The 14651-nt window shown below is 38.5% G+C and overlaps 1 protein-coding gene across 3 annotated transcripts in view; it reads right to left on the minus strand.

Moving 5' to 3' along the window:
- Positions 1-13106, minus strand: part of LOC124387691 (zinc finger E-box-binding homeobox 2-like) — a 25027-nt gene extending 11921 nt beyond the window's left edge. The window contains exons 1-2 of one of the 3 annotated variants that reach the window (XM_046852310.1): positions 13007-13106; positions 11891-12108 (exon numbers count right to left, since the gene is read on the minus strand). In XM_046852310.1, the coding sequence (XP_046708266.1) occupies positions 11891-11948 (58 nt within the window). In that variant the 5' untranslated portion in view covers positions 11949-12108; positions 13007-13106. Of the gene's footprint in view, positions 1-965; positions 1109-11890; positions 12109-12852; positions 12887-13006 lie in introns of those variants that run through there. The other 2 variants (XM_046852230.1, XM_046852396.1) reach the window with 2 other exon arrangements.
- Between the last annotated feature and the right edge of the window lie 1545 nt (positions 13107-14651).

Raw genomic sequence — 14651 nt, forward strand, 5'->3', positions numbered from 1 at the left:
TATAATGGCTCGGCAGAGAGAGATTTTATAAATTAACTGTTGTTTGTGATGCAAAGTGAATTTAAACATATCAAAAATTATAGAGAATTTTTTTTACTGTTTGACATAATTGCGAGACCGAAGATAATGTGTAACATAATATACCAAGGAGGACTGTAAAAAAAAAAGAAATGCTCACCAGGACGTATTTTACAATCTGCGTCATTAATGGCAAGTCAGGAAAAAAAGTTGATTTAATTATATTTTATTTAAAAAAATTATAATAAATGTAATAAAATATATAATGAGACCAAATGTTTGACATCAGTAAATAAAGTGGAAAATAAATGTGTATTTAATCCTGCTTCCAGTCACATTGCAACCACAGACTGAATAAAAAAATAGTTGCAATTTTAGGCATTATCTTAGTTTCATTGCGATTATATGTGTAGTTTTATATGTCATCACTACAGAGGTTACAGTACACAGTAACAAAAAAATCTGAAATTGTATCGTAACTCCATATAGTCGTGAATAGCCAATACCATGGTGATAGAATGTATGTAGGTGTTTCTCAGCTTTCGTTTTTGCACACAAAGCTTGTGACCACTATGCGAGACTGGAAACTACAATGAAATTCTGTCAAAAGTGAGTGATGTTTATAAAGTACAAAAAAAAAGATACAGAAACCCAAATTCTTCTATTGCACCTTGCGGTATGTACAGTGTGAAAGATTTATCAGTACAGTAAAAGCCACATAAAAACTCACCATGTCAGTATGTCAAATTAATCCATTTCAAGATGGTGAAATTCAATTTCACAAGCTATAATAAAGCTTTCCATGAGCACTTAGCACAATGTTTGATTGTAAAGATGAAGCTTCAGAATCATTATCACTTGTAAACCAGACTGTCATTCACTACTAAACATCACTTAGCCCTGTCTGAACAGAAAGAACAAATGCAGACCAAAATGTCAGTTTTTACCTTCTGTAGGTGAGATAAAGTTTGTGATGGTCCTCTGTGATGTGATTTTATTCCCACCCTTTTATTAAGAGCAAAAAAAGGAACCCTATTTAAGATCTACATTCCTTAAAATGTATACAAAAAAATGCCTGAGAAATAATCAGATGCCGCTATTTTCAAACTCTGACAATGAGTCACACACACCACATCACAGCTACAACACACCCTACAATTCTCCTACATACTATCTCTCAGATGCGCACACACACACACACACACACACACACACACACACACACACACACACTCACACACACGCACACATGCACACAGACACACACGCACACACACACACACACACACACACACACACACATATAGACACATATAGACACATATATAAATGCATCAAAATCTTACTCAAGCTTTAGTCATTCTCAGACGACCGGTACACAAACGCACCACATGTAGATCAGATTAGATTAAAGAACAAAATTGTGACAAAAAGACAAGATGGACTGTCAGCATGCATGTCACACTCTTGGTAGAGTCGTTTTTAAGAAGAGAACAATTTTGCTTCCTCAGCTTAAATCGATTTGCCACACTGACTACAAGCACACTTTCAAAGTGTGTCATGCTCTGTAGCGGGTGGCTCTAAATAGCGCATGTGACATTATGTACTTTTTTAAAGGGGTTAAGTTAAGGTGTGTCAGTGTGTTTGTGTGTGTGCAGTACATTCAGCACTTTTAAAATTACATCTGACTGAAAACTTCATTTATAGCAAACAGTGTTAGTGTTGTATGTTCCTTCACACTTATTGAATGTAACAGCTACTGCTTCAACAGCAGTGTAGTTGTAATTTCTTCTCTTTGTGCATGGTGATGGTCTGGCTTTTATTATTGTGACAGTGAAAGCTCTTCAAACAGATTTGTAGCAGTAAATATGGATATCGCGTTTACATGCGGTGATAAATCTTTGTTCAAAGCTTATGAGCGAGTGTTTGGATGCGGACACTGTGAGGATCTAAACCATGCTTGTATGTGCGAAGGGAAAACGACATTCAATTCCATATCAAATCTATCTCACAAAATCTTAGGAATTTAAAAAAGAAAAAGGGGAAAAAAGTTGAAAACAATGATCGCTAGACTCGTTTGCATTCATATTTATACATACTCATAATCAGTCCGCCCACCCACACATGCTCATCCTTACTTCATTCTCGTAACTAATTTATTATGCATGGACATGCATCGTCCCCACTATACAAGCACATGCCCTGGCACCACACAGTTCTATGTACTAAACCAAAAATGTATTACAACCAGAAAACCCTTTCAGTGGATAATATATAAAGTATATTATGATTATCATATCTATTTACTGGGCAAAAAAATAAAAGAGCTTGTATTTATTTGGAAATTTTAAATGTTCACATCAGATTCACTATTCTTTATTGATTCCCAATGGATTCAAGTGATTTTTACCCATTTAGTCTGGCTTGTAATAACTTTGCTAGTGGTTAATAGAGATCAACAGCACAGTAGTATTTAAAAACTGATTAAAAATGATAACATTGTTGATGCCAATAGTGATTATGGCACTGATCTCCAATGAGTTGGAATGAGTCAAACATCAACTGAATTCAAATCTAGTTCTAAATAAAAGTCCTGGTAATGTGTAAATACGTTGCCACTCAGCCACTAAGAGCTAGCTGAAGCGATTGTCCTGGTGTGATATGCGAGCAGTCACTAGTGACTGTGTATCGATGCATAATGGGGATCGCCCCTTTGTGCTCCTGTCCCACGAACGCACCACTAATCAACAAAGCTTGCGAAAAGACGGGAAGAAGACATGATTTCTGAGAAGGAGAGAAAGGGGGAGTGAGTGTTGACATGGAGAGGGCGATCTTTAGCTTTGCGTGTGAGAACGTGTGACACAGTGAGAGACCCTTGACTCAGATCATTCTTGAGCAAATATTCGAGCAGCACAAGAGAGAGGTGCGAGGGGAATTTCCCATGATGAGCTCCAATCGCAGGCTGACAAAGCCTTTTACATGACTGCGCCCACACCACCAGCTTGTATTTAGCAAACCTATAGAGCTTCGGCATCAAACAACAACCATATTATTCTATTTACATCTCGGGCTTGCGTACAAATGAGGAACAAATTCACACACAAGGCCAGTTCTGCTCTCATTCCTCTCATTCAGAAGACTCCTGGGCTATTTCAGACATAAAGGAATGAACACATTAAAAACTTATAAAGCGAGTTTCAGAGACGTGATGGTTAACTTGTGTAAAAGCTTGGCGGAAATCATTTTCATCTGATAAAAGAGAAAAAAGCTAGATAGAGAGATACAGAGAGAGCAGGGTAGACAGAGTGAAATGTGTGACAGTTTACCTGCGTATAAGGACGAGTGGAAAATGCTTGCATCTGATACTATTTTTGGTTACAGAATGACATCATGGATATCACACATGCACCTGTACCGTGTGTGTGTGTGTGTGTGTGTCTAGAGGCAACAACACCTTTATTTTTCACATCTCCTCAGAGGTTTTGAACAGACGTCTAGATGCCTGTGTAGAGTGAAGGTGTGATTGGCTACGATTTTTGACTCATGCACCATCAAAACTAGGTGTAAGGCTGACTTCTGTTTTGTGTGTGTGTGTGTGTGTGTGTGTGTGTGTGTGTGTGTGTGTGTGTGTGTTTTATAGGCACATGTTTATCTGAATATATGTGTGTGTGTGTGTGTGTGCATGTGGATGTGGATGTCTGGATAGATGTGGTTTCATGTTAGAAATGTGGAAAGTGTATAATCCCACACATTCACTGGTCTCTGAATACAAGCAACTCCTTTTCATTACTCTCCTGTTACAGATTTCACTTGTTCCAAATCTCTCTCTCTTCTCTCTCTCTCTCTCTCTCTCTCTCTCTCTCTCTCTCTCTCTTTCTCTCTCACACACACTCACCCTCTTGCCCATCTCTTTCCTCTCGCTTGCACCACACTATAAATTCCAACCCTTCCCCCCGAAATTTGTTTTCTTCTTATTCCCTTTTCTTCCCCTCCCAACATAAGAAAATGTTTGCAACCTCTTCTAAGCTATCTGATGTGGTTCGTTATTTTGTGCATTTGCACAAACCACACAATCGTGGTTGGTGATTATTAAAACATTCTCAGAGCTCGGAGCACACGCACCAAAAAAAGTTTTGAAGTTTTAATAGTTGGGGTCTGAAATTTTAAAAAGTGCCTCTTCGAGCTTAACAGCTATATAATGTGCAAGTTTGTTAGTTTGACTTGACTTGCACTTGCTGAGAAATTAGTTTTGGGGTTTCTCAAATATGCCTGGTATCCTTAGCAGTAGAACTGTTTCTTCTTTTTATGGACTCAAGTGGCATTTCACCAACGCTTTCAGATTCCTTACACTGTCCTGATGCATCTCAGTCTTGCTGCTTCAATTAGGACCAATCATTTAACAGTGCAAATTATTGACCAAAAAAAAAACCCTTCCACATGTTACAGTATGTCATGTGCTTGGCTTTGATTTCACAGAGCTATCAAACAGGCATTTCTCAGCACCACCTTGTGACGTGGTTAGGAAGTACATGTGAGCAAATCACCAGGATTATACAGCAAATCAATATCAACAAGTTATATACTTAATACCCCCCCCCCCCCCCCAAAAAAAAATGCTTGTATGATACTGTGTGTATATGTGGTTGTGTGTGGTTGTGTGTGGTTGTGTGTGGTTGTGTGTGTGTGTGTGTGTGTGTGTGTATATTGGGTGGAGGGATGGTATTTTGGCATGCATGCGAACCTAAACCAATGTCTTTAAAATCCCTCCAATTAAAGTCACAGAAAGTGCAAATGCAGCAAAACAATGTGTGTGTGTGTGTGTGTGTGTGTGTGTGTATGTGTGTGTGTGTGTGTGTGTGTGTAAAAAGTAACAGAATAAAAAATATCATAGAGGGGAAAAGAGGAAGTTTAAAAGGCAAACTGGAAGTTTAAGATGATCTGTGTGAGCAAAAGAAAGAGAGAGGGAGATGGGATGGGATGGGAGGGAGGGATGCATATTACCGGGACTTGAGTTCTGTAAGTTAAAGCAGAAGGCTGGTGGGCTGTAGCATATTTGATGTGTGTGTGTGTGTGTGTGTGTGTGTGTGTGTGTGTGTGTGTGTGTGTGTGTGTGTGTGTGATGTGGTTTTGGGGAAAAAGAAGCAGTGTGTGGCGTCAGTGGGACTCTGGGAGGGGGGTGATGGCGACAGTATGGTGCTCGGGTGACCCGCTCCCTCCTTCTCTCTTGCTCTCTCTCTTTCTCTCAACTGCCTTCTGCTTCATCTCCTTGTCTCTTTATATTATTGCATTTGTGTGTGTGTGTGGGTGTATGTCATATGTCATGTGTAAGTCCTCTTGCAGTATCAGTCAGTTAAGGATAAAGTCCACTTATGTAAAGGATCTATGAGACCTATATTTTAATCATTTATACAATTAACATTCCATTCTCCTGCTCATCATACCTTCATAATGAGATTTCTACTATCACTCTCACAGTGAGAGAATGCTTACTTCACTTAAGCTCTCATAAGAACCGCTGGGTTACGACTGTGGTCGTACAACAGGTTCTCATTTAACACAGTTTACGTATTTACTTCAAACTCTCAAGGAACAGCATGCTTTCCAGAAAAAGGTAGTGCAGGTAGAGTTCAAAGTTATAACGCATTAAAATGTAGTGAGGTAAATGTTTCTAAAAATACTTTAAAAAATTACAGATACTTGAAAAAATTATGATTTATGTACAGAAACAAATTAGAAATACTACCTTAGTTTTTACCACTTGTATCCTTAAGGCCTCATTCTCACCACTGCTTGCCTATTTTAAGTGATTTGTTTAATCTACATGAAGCATTACCAATGTTCTGGAACAGACCCAAACCTGTTCCCATATGACAATGCCCCTGTGAACAAAACCAGCTCCATTGGTTTACATGAGTTGGAGTGAAAGATCTTAAGTGTCCTGCTATAGAGCTCTAAACTCAACTCCACTGAACACCTTTCGAATAAATTGGAACACTGACTGCACACTTTACTTTACTAACACCCTTGTGGATGAATCAGGCCCAAATCTCTAAACTACACACCAAAACTGAGTGGAACATCTTCCCAGAAGGGTGGGGGTTTATTATAACAGCAAATGGGGACTAAATGTGGAATGGGTTATTCAAAAAGTATTTGACTCTTATGGTCACGTGTAAACAAACATTTGTCCATATAGCGTATCTTTTAGCTCATTTAAAATTTCAGGTATGCAAGAAGATCAGTTGGTTACTTTATTGTTTTTTGGGCACTGAATAGTAGAGTGGTGGCACAACATACAATGAAATGACCACAACATTATTGGTTTCCATAATATTTACCTTTACATAGTTCCTAATATTAAGGTAATTGGGTCAAAATACCCACAACATGTATTAAATTGTCTGGCTTTAAAATTATCACTTATTTCATGCCATGTACTCTCAGTATTACCTAGACATAGTTCAGAGGTGTGTGTTTTGGGGAAATTGCAGTCTTCTCTAGGGACAGCATTTTCTTTAGCTAGATTATTGTTCAACCCTTACATTATTAGCATTTTTCTTTACATGGGTGATAGTTGCAGGCTGAAGCTGTGGTTAGTGAAAATCTTGTGAGTGAAAGTGCAGTGCAGTGGAGCAGGTGCAGGTGTATGAATAGCTGGGTGGTTAGGTTGTACCTGTTTCCTGCAGGTACTGGGAAAAAAAGGAGGGAAAGGGAGTAACTTTCAGTCTCTCTCTCTCTCTCTCTCTCTTCTAATGCTCAAGGTTAATATTTATTTTATCTTCATTCACCTCAAATCTGTGTGTGTCTGTCTGTGTCTATGTGCACGTGTGGTTAGTTGTGCTTTCAAGTGTGTGCAAGAAAAAGTTGCAATTATCCATAGGAACTCAGTACCACAAGTGATAGACACCAACAGTCCATCACAACACATCACACATCACACAAAAACACCACCTCAAGTGTGTGCACACACAGCAAGACTTGCAGCCCCTCACGAGCAAACAAAAGGTTGAGCTCGACAAATATCTCGGTTGGCTCACTGTTGATTCATCACTGGCCCAGCTGTGGTAGTTTAAGTTCCCAAACATGAGATGATTGCAGTCACATGCAGTCTCACCTTTTCTTCACACAGGACAACTGTTTTAACACGTACACATACACATAGAGGCCCAGAAGCCACATTGCTATGTAGTGTATTAGAGTGTGAAAAATTGCTGTATATTAAGAATTGGGTGTTGAATTGTGACACACACCTAGTCAATAACAGCAGTTTCAATGCAAGAACATGGCAAAAGTCACAAGGTTAATCTGTGTTGTGCATATCATTTTGTTCTGGATGTGTTTTGGGAAGCAATTCTGTCTTATGAAATTATACGATTTCCCACTGGGGAGAAGCCACACGCTTTCTTGAGACCAAAATATATACACCTCCCTACATTAGAATTATCATCTCGGGTTGCTGTGAAGTCTGCTACTTAAGATTCAGGTCCATCGGGTTGACATTCTGTATTCACACCCCACACACATGCACTTCCCTTTCTGCTCCTTCTATGTGCTGATTATTTGTCCCTGTCTCTCTGAATCCCTCTCTCCTGCTGAGGCTGACGCCTTGGCCCTGTCGTATAGGCAGCAGTGCTAATAAACCTTGGAGCCTGGACTCCACACGGTCTCTCTTTCTCTCGCGCTCTTACTCTTTTTCTCATTCTCTCTCTCTGAATCTCTCTGATTTCGTGCCCAGTTTTTCTCTGCGGTCCAAAATGACAAGTGACTCCCACTTACAGTTTTTCTGTTACCCCCCTCCCTTACTTTTTTCATGCACTGCCCACTGTGACGAGCCTGTGCCAGAGAACCACACACACACACACACACACTCGACAGAAAACACACAGCTGGACCCCAGCTGCCTACAAAGTGAGTGCTTTGGAAATCAATGAAGGAGAATGTAGAAAAACGGGAAAGAGTTTAAATAAATTGGCACTAGAAATAATAAAGCATGGAAAGGGAGGCATTTGGAAACGTTGAAAAGAGGGGACAAATGAGGAGGGTCAAGAGGAAAGGAAATGGGCTGCAACCAGAGAATAAAGTTTTAGTGTTGATCCAATAACAGGTCAAACACTAGGATGGCCACAGACAAGAGCCATATTAGTCTCATCTTCAGTTTAGCTGAAATCTCAATAAAACTTATAAACTCTACTTCCATATGTATAAACAGCAGATTGTTTCATGTTTCACAATTCCATCTTTTTTGTGTCAGATAACTTTGTGGATTTCCCTTAAATGCTCAGTGTGATAGATTTAACCAGCTAATGTGTCTAATCAACTAATGTTTGTTCACTGATTTAAGCAATGATTATGTGCTATAATCTCGATTTAAGGTTGAGAAGTTGTACTCCGTTGACCGTCTAATCTGCTGATATTCTGTCACACTGTGAAGTCCAGAAGTAGGATATTAGGAGTTACATGTTGAGGAGATGTTCTTTTTGTTTTTGTATCGTCAGTAGTGGGAAATTCAGTATCCCAATCTTTAGTCAAATCGCATCATAGATTACATTTACTGATTTACCACATCACTCAGCAGTATTTAATTTAATATGATCCAAGTGACAAGGAACCCCAATTTTATAACTCTTCTATAATTCTCTTTTATACTAGAGAGTCTTGGCCTTGCTCTGTAGAATGTTGTTTAATTCCATTTTTCATTTTGTGTCCTCGCATTTGACAGCACACATGCAGTGTATTGTAGACTGTATTCATATTCTATGATTGAATCAGAATGTGTGTGTGTGTGTGTGTGTGTGTGTGTGTGTGTGTGTGTGTGTGTGTGTAATGGCTACAACAGTTAGGTTCAATCTCTAGTTCTGAAAGACTTTTTCAGCTCAAGGTGCTGTTTGAACCAAAGACAAAGTGTAGATGATAATTTGATCTACATTCATAACCTACTTTAGGCACAAATCTCCTTGTTTTGAACCTTGCAATAAAGTGCAATAAAGAAAATGGCTACCAGGTGACCATATTTATTTCCTTACGAATCACAAAGCATTTTGCGTCGTGGTTCTTCTTTTCTTTTTTTTGTCTGCCTTTATCATGGTGTGTTAATTGTTAAGACTTATTTTGTTGTCACTTTTCCCATGAAACAAGCCATGAACCAGCAGCATTCCAGGGAACTCACCCAGAATTTCTAATCTGCTTGGCTGTGTGTTCTCTCCCCCCGCAGATCACTCTCATCTGTCCTACACATGCTCATATCCCAAAGGACATGAAGGAGAAGAGTGGAGGGAAGACGGATGTTGAAAAGACACATTAGAGGACACGAGAAATAAAAGGGATGCGTGTGTGACATTCACACACATACTGTTTATGGCTAGCGCTGGTTGCCTTGAAACCAGAAAGATGTAGAACGTGATGAAGACGCACACTCCTTAATTTACACCGAAAGTTGTCACCTTTGCTGCGGGTTCCTGTAAGTTGACCATTTAAGCCACAAAAAGCCAGTTGACACTTCTGAGAAACATGCTGCCATCACAAATGTGTGGCTGACAGTTGAGCTATAACAACTGCATCATGTAGGAACATTATCACCTAATAGAGGAAGTGCATAACTTGTGAAGAACAAAAGTTGCCTCTCATTGCCCACTTCTTCTACAATGTATGTGTGTTTGTGTGTGTGTGTGTGTGTGTGTATGTGTGTGATGTCTGAATATCCGAATGTACTTATGTTAGAGATTGGATAGTAGATGGTAGCATTCACCCTTAAGGACTTGCATTGTGGTGTGAGGTTGACAAAACAGACAATTCACGAAGCATACTACTGAGGAAAGTCAAACACACACACACACATTTCATTTCATGCCAAATGCTTGTCTTATCAACTACTGATAAAAATATTAAATCCACGATCATGAGACTATATTATACAAAACATCTTTAATATCTAAGGTCACACATAATTCATTAATATTTACCACACAGTAAACAAAAAAGGTTTTTTGTTACCTCTTGAAGTCAGTTAAAAATGTATAAAGGCAGAATATTGCCTACGAAATATTTTTTAAGATCATCAACTGTTTGTGCGTCATGTAGTGCTAAAGCCTGATATCGATACATACTGTATATTGTATAACGTATAATGCTTATGTTTCATAATGAAATAAAATAAACAAGTTCAAATGTTAAGGTATTCAGAATGTGGCTCCACAAACATCCTTGGATATAATGGTGGCTTGACATGTTTTATTACAATTAATCAGTTAAAGATGTTAAATTGCCACACAGAAAGCACGTGCTGAAGTTTTCTTGAGCAAAAAATTAAGAAAAATAATGAATAGACGAATTAAAAGGTTTTGTATGGCAACAAATATATAACTATAAATATCTTATACAAGATAATAATTTGTGACTGCATGGATTCTTCTGTTAAAAATAATTATGCGTTGAGCTGTGGGATTTTACAAAAAAAGAAGATTTAAAAACAAATAATTGTCAGATCAGGATAAATTAATTAAATTAAAGACATGGGAAAAAAAATAATAACAATTAAATTTTAAAAGACACTGCAACTTCCTAAAACCTGAATCGAAGTGATTGATAAGGCGTAGAAAAAAAATACGGCTGCCGTGCTGACGGGTCTGTGTCTGATGTGCATATAAAGTATAATTACATACTATTTAAATTTCTGTTTTACGGAACACCTGGTAAGCAGATCAAATTTTCTTAGGTTTTTTTTTTTTTTTTGGGACGATTTTTTTTTAAACGTTTTTTATGGTAAAAAAAAAAGAATCTTGATCTAGTGTCGCTACACTTCGCAACTCAGCAAACAAATTAGAAAATGTTTGAATATAAATACATATAAATTAAAGACTAAATTCATTAAAAAATACAAAAATATGGACCTCAATTTAATTTTATTTATTTATTTATTTTTACTAAAACTCTGCAGAAGAAGTGCAGTGCACAATAAACTAACTGTAATTTTGTTTGTATTTAGAATATCTAAATAAAAAAATTATAATAATAATGTCATAATTTGAAAACTTTGTAATATATTTGCTCATTATTAAACATATTAGGTAGGCCTAGATGACGGTAATACATATTTTATTTATATATATATATATATATATATATATATATATATATATATATATATTAAAAGTGAATCTTGCTTACATTCAGTTTTGTTTATCTTTATCTTTGTTTCTTTATACTGAATTCTGTTCATTACAGTTTCGTGAGGAAGTTCACAAAATGAATTTTTTTGTTGTTTAAAAAAATGTATATATATTTTAAAACACAAAGAAATTTCAGGCTAAATTCAGTACCTCTGAATATGAAATCATCAACTGATATTTGCCTATAATAACTTTTTTTTTAATGGATCAAAGAAGACATTAGTTGCCTGTAGAATCCTAAAAACAATAAATCATCCAAACACATTTGTGTTCTGTTAAAACCCATAAAACTCCAAATCCAAGTCTGTGTCCATATGCATTACGCATGGCGACAAATTACCATGAAGAATTTAGTGATGCTGAAGGAGAATGTGGTGTTGATCAGAGAGGAAAAGCCGCACATCATGTTGCTGTGTGTGTGCATGTGTGTGTATGTGTGTGTGGTGCTCTCCGGAGTTCTCCTTAATATATAAATCGCTATCAGCTTTAAATGCGAATTCAGGTATGCACAGGTCCGAGTGATTGAAACCGAGTAAGACACATGCATTTACACACTAACAGTCTAAAGTTTACATCTCACTAACTTTTGAGTAGTTGCTGCTGCAGTTGCACGAACTTCAGACGCGCAACTGCAAAGTGCATGGAGAAAAATGCATTATATATATAAATACGTTTATCTTATATGCACGTGTCCTAATTTATCATACCTCGGTTGCGTCGGGGGTTTGCCTGTTTCCTCCGTTTTCCGCGGCTCTCCTCGGCCATAGTTCCTCTGTAGCTGCCTCAGTGAGTTCTGGGCTGAGTGACAGAGCAGTGCTCCGTGTGGCCCGCGCGCTCTGCTTCGCTGACGTCCTGCACGCGTGCACCACCGCCAGTGATGTCATCAGAGGCTGGTCCTGACCTGGCATGCTCACACGCTATAGCCCTGTTAAACATTCATTTAAAAATACACCTTTAAAAAAATTCATATGCACGCTTCTATGAATACTTTACTTTCAGAAATAAGTGCTTTTCCGTGCCACCTGGGGTGCTACCATTAGATCACTATAAGTGCGCGTGTGTGTTTTTACTTGGAAATGTGTATCTAATTGTTAAGGTTCACTACAATTGCGTTTCCAAATGCACCTTTTGCATATAAACAAAAATTGTTTGAAATGTAGAGAAAAAGTACAGCTTGGCATCTTTGGCTTTCAAAGTGTATACGATTGTGTGATTTGGATCAGGAGATTTTTTTTCTCAAATACAAACAGAAGGTATTAAAATCCAACATTAGAAAATAATAACAGTGATGCCTCTGCTCATATATTCCAGGTGATAAACTGAGATGTTATTAACAGTAACACTCTAAACAGGATCAGGGTGTTTCTTTGCTTGTCTTTTTAGTTGTTGTAAAGCATTTGCGCATATCAATTATATGCGCAAATGGGCGCATTATAGCCAACAATCTCTGACACCCAAGTGGATTCTAATGCAAAAATATGCAAATAATATACGACCTTAGAAATTTCGTTTTAAAACAAACACTTTTACTACACGACATATCCTTAATGCAGCCTATATATGCCTAAAGAAATATTGGTGCGCAATAAAAACGCATAAAACAATAGGCTTTGACATGCACACGTTATAACCTGATCTATAGATGTAAAGTCATGTAAAGTCATCCCACCTGCACCTCGCTGCTCCCCACGATCGCTGTAGGAAGTATTACATTGTCAGTTCTATTGTGTGAATGATTGGACTGTAATCTGTTTAGCAAGTGAAAAAAACATCCGAAAAAATAAAGAAATCCGCGCACTAACGCACCGTTTCAGGACCCCTACCTTGACATTCACACGCATGTCCCCCCTGCAGCGCACAGCGGGGCTTCTCCAGGCCGATGACGAGTGGGAATGTGCGAGCAAAACATCCAAACACACTCCAGCACCTCAGTCTGTTCTTACAGAGTCACCGACCTCTGCCATTATTGCTCTCAAGTTAAGGAAAATAAACCCTGAACATTTATGGAATCCGTTTTTGTATTGTTTATAAAAAAACATTTTCAAAGTATTTTCATTTTGCGGGAAACAAACAAAAACAATGGACATTTCAATGTGTGAAATAATTTTATGTGTAACATCTTTATTTATTTATACTAATACAATTCACTAATAACTGATCATCGATACTTCAATTAAACGAGAACCTAGGAACAACCACAATCCGGGAACTCTCGCGAGAGTTTGCGTGAAGTGAGGTTACTCTCAGTGTGGGACTCAGTGAGTCAGAGGCAGAGCTCGTGCCTTAATGGTTTGCGGCGCCATCTCGAAATGTCGCTCCTTGAGTAGCGCCTGAACAGCCGCTGCGCTTTGATGTGGCTGAGGTCGCCGATGCGAGCAGCTCTGAAAATAAATTAACGGCTGTTTCAGAGCAGCAAGGAGGGTTGCCCTTTGTGTGGAAAATCCTCGTAAGGAGCCGCAAACCCACCACGCTAATTGTCACCGTAGAATCTCTCTCTCTCTCTCTCTCTCTCTCTCAGAACATAGGTAATCATACTGTTTTCCATCTGAGCCTTCTGGAAATTTTGACGAAATTTTGACCTCATACTTCAATGAGGTCGAAAGTGCAATTGGTACAGTCAGAGTTCAAAATCTTTTATTCACTTTGGCATTCAGATCCCAACATCTTGGTTTTAAAGTGTGGCAAATACAAAGGGAGTGTAGGGCATTGGATAAACAAACAAATAAACAGGTAAATAAATAAGCGGTATTGATCTCAGGTGCCTCGTTTGGCTTTCTCTAATAAACTGTAGATCATGGTTCAGCGTCGGATGCGAGACTCCCCCCGTCTCTCTCACATCCACAGAAAACCGAGAGTAAAACCAACCTAATCCTCCTGCTGACCCTCTGGAGTTGCTAATGGACATTTGTCCCTTTCAGGCCTGTTAGAAAGAGGATTCCAGGTGGAGAAAAGAAAGAAAGAATGAGGGATGAGAGGGTCACAGACCTTTTGTCCAGGAGAGGAAAGGAGGTGCAAGAGGATAATAAAGCAACACCCTGCTGTGGAGCAGGGATGAGAGGACAGCCGGAGGAGGTGAGAAGAGACACACAAGAATAGGCTCGAGATGTTGAGGTTAGAGAAAAACCATACCAGGATGGAAATCTGACATCATGTCACACTGTGCTACAGAGGATGCTGTTCTACAGGGTTTTTTCCCCTTACAGAACCTGACAGCCTTTGCACGTCCAGATATGGGTATATATGGATAAAATTAGTTAGACCCTAGCTGTAGACCCTTACAAAATCCCAAGATCCTTACATTACCAGGCTTCGTCTGTTGTGTTGCCTGAGTTCCTACTCTTTTGCGCTATTAGAAGCCTGATGCCTATGTAGCTTAAAAATGAATGTGCACAGGACCTGCAAAGCGACAGGAAACCAGAGTGTGATAGCACCATTGCTCGAATGTCAGCAGCTAATGTTGTATTCACA

Source organism: Silurus meridionalis, chromosome 1 (assembly GCF_014805685.1).
Source record: "Silurus meridionalis isolate SWU-2019-XX chromosome 1, ASM1480568v1, whole genome shotgun sequence".
In the NCBI taxonomy this organism is placed as follows: Eukaryota; Metazoa; Chordata; class Actinopteri; order Siluriformes; family Siluridae; genus Silurus; species Silurus meridionalis.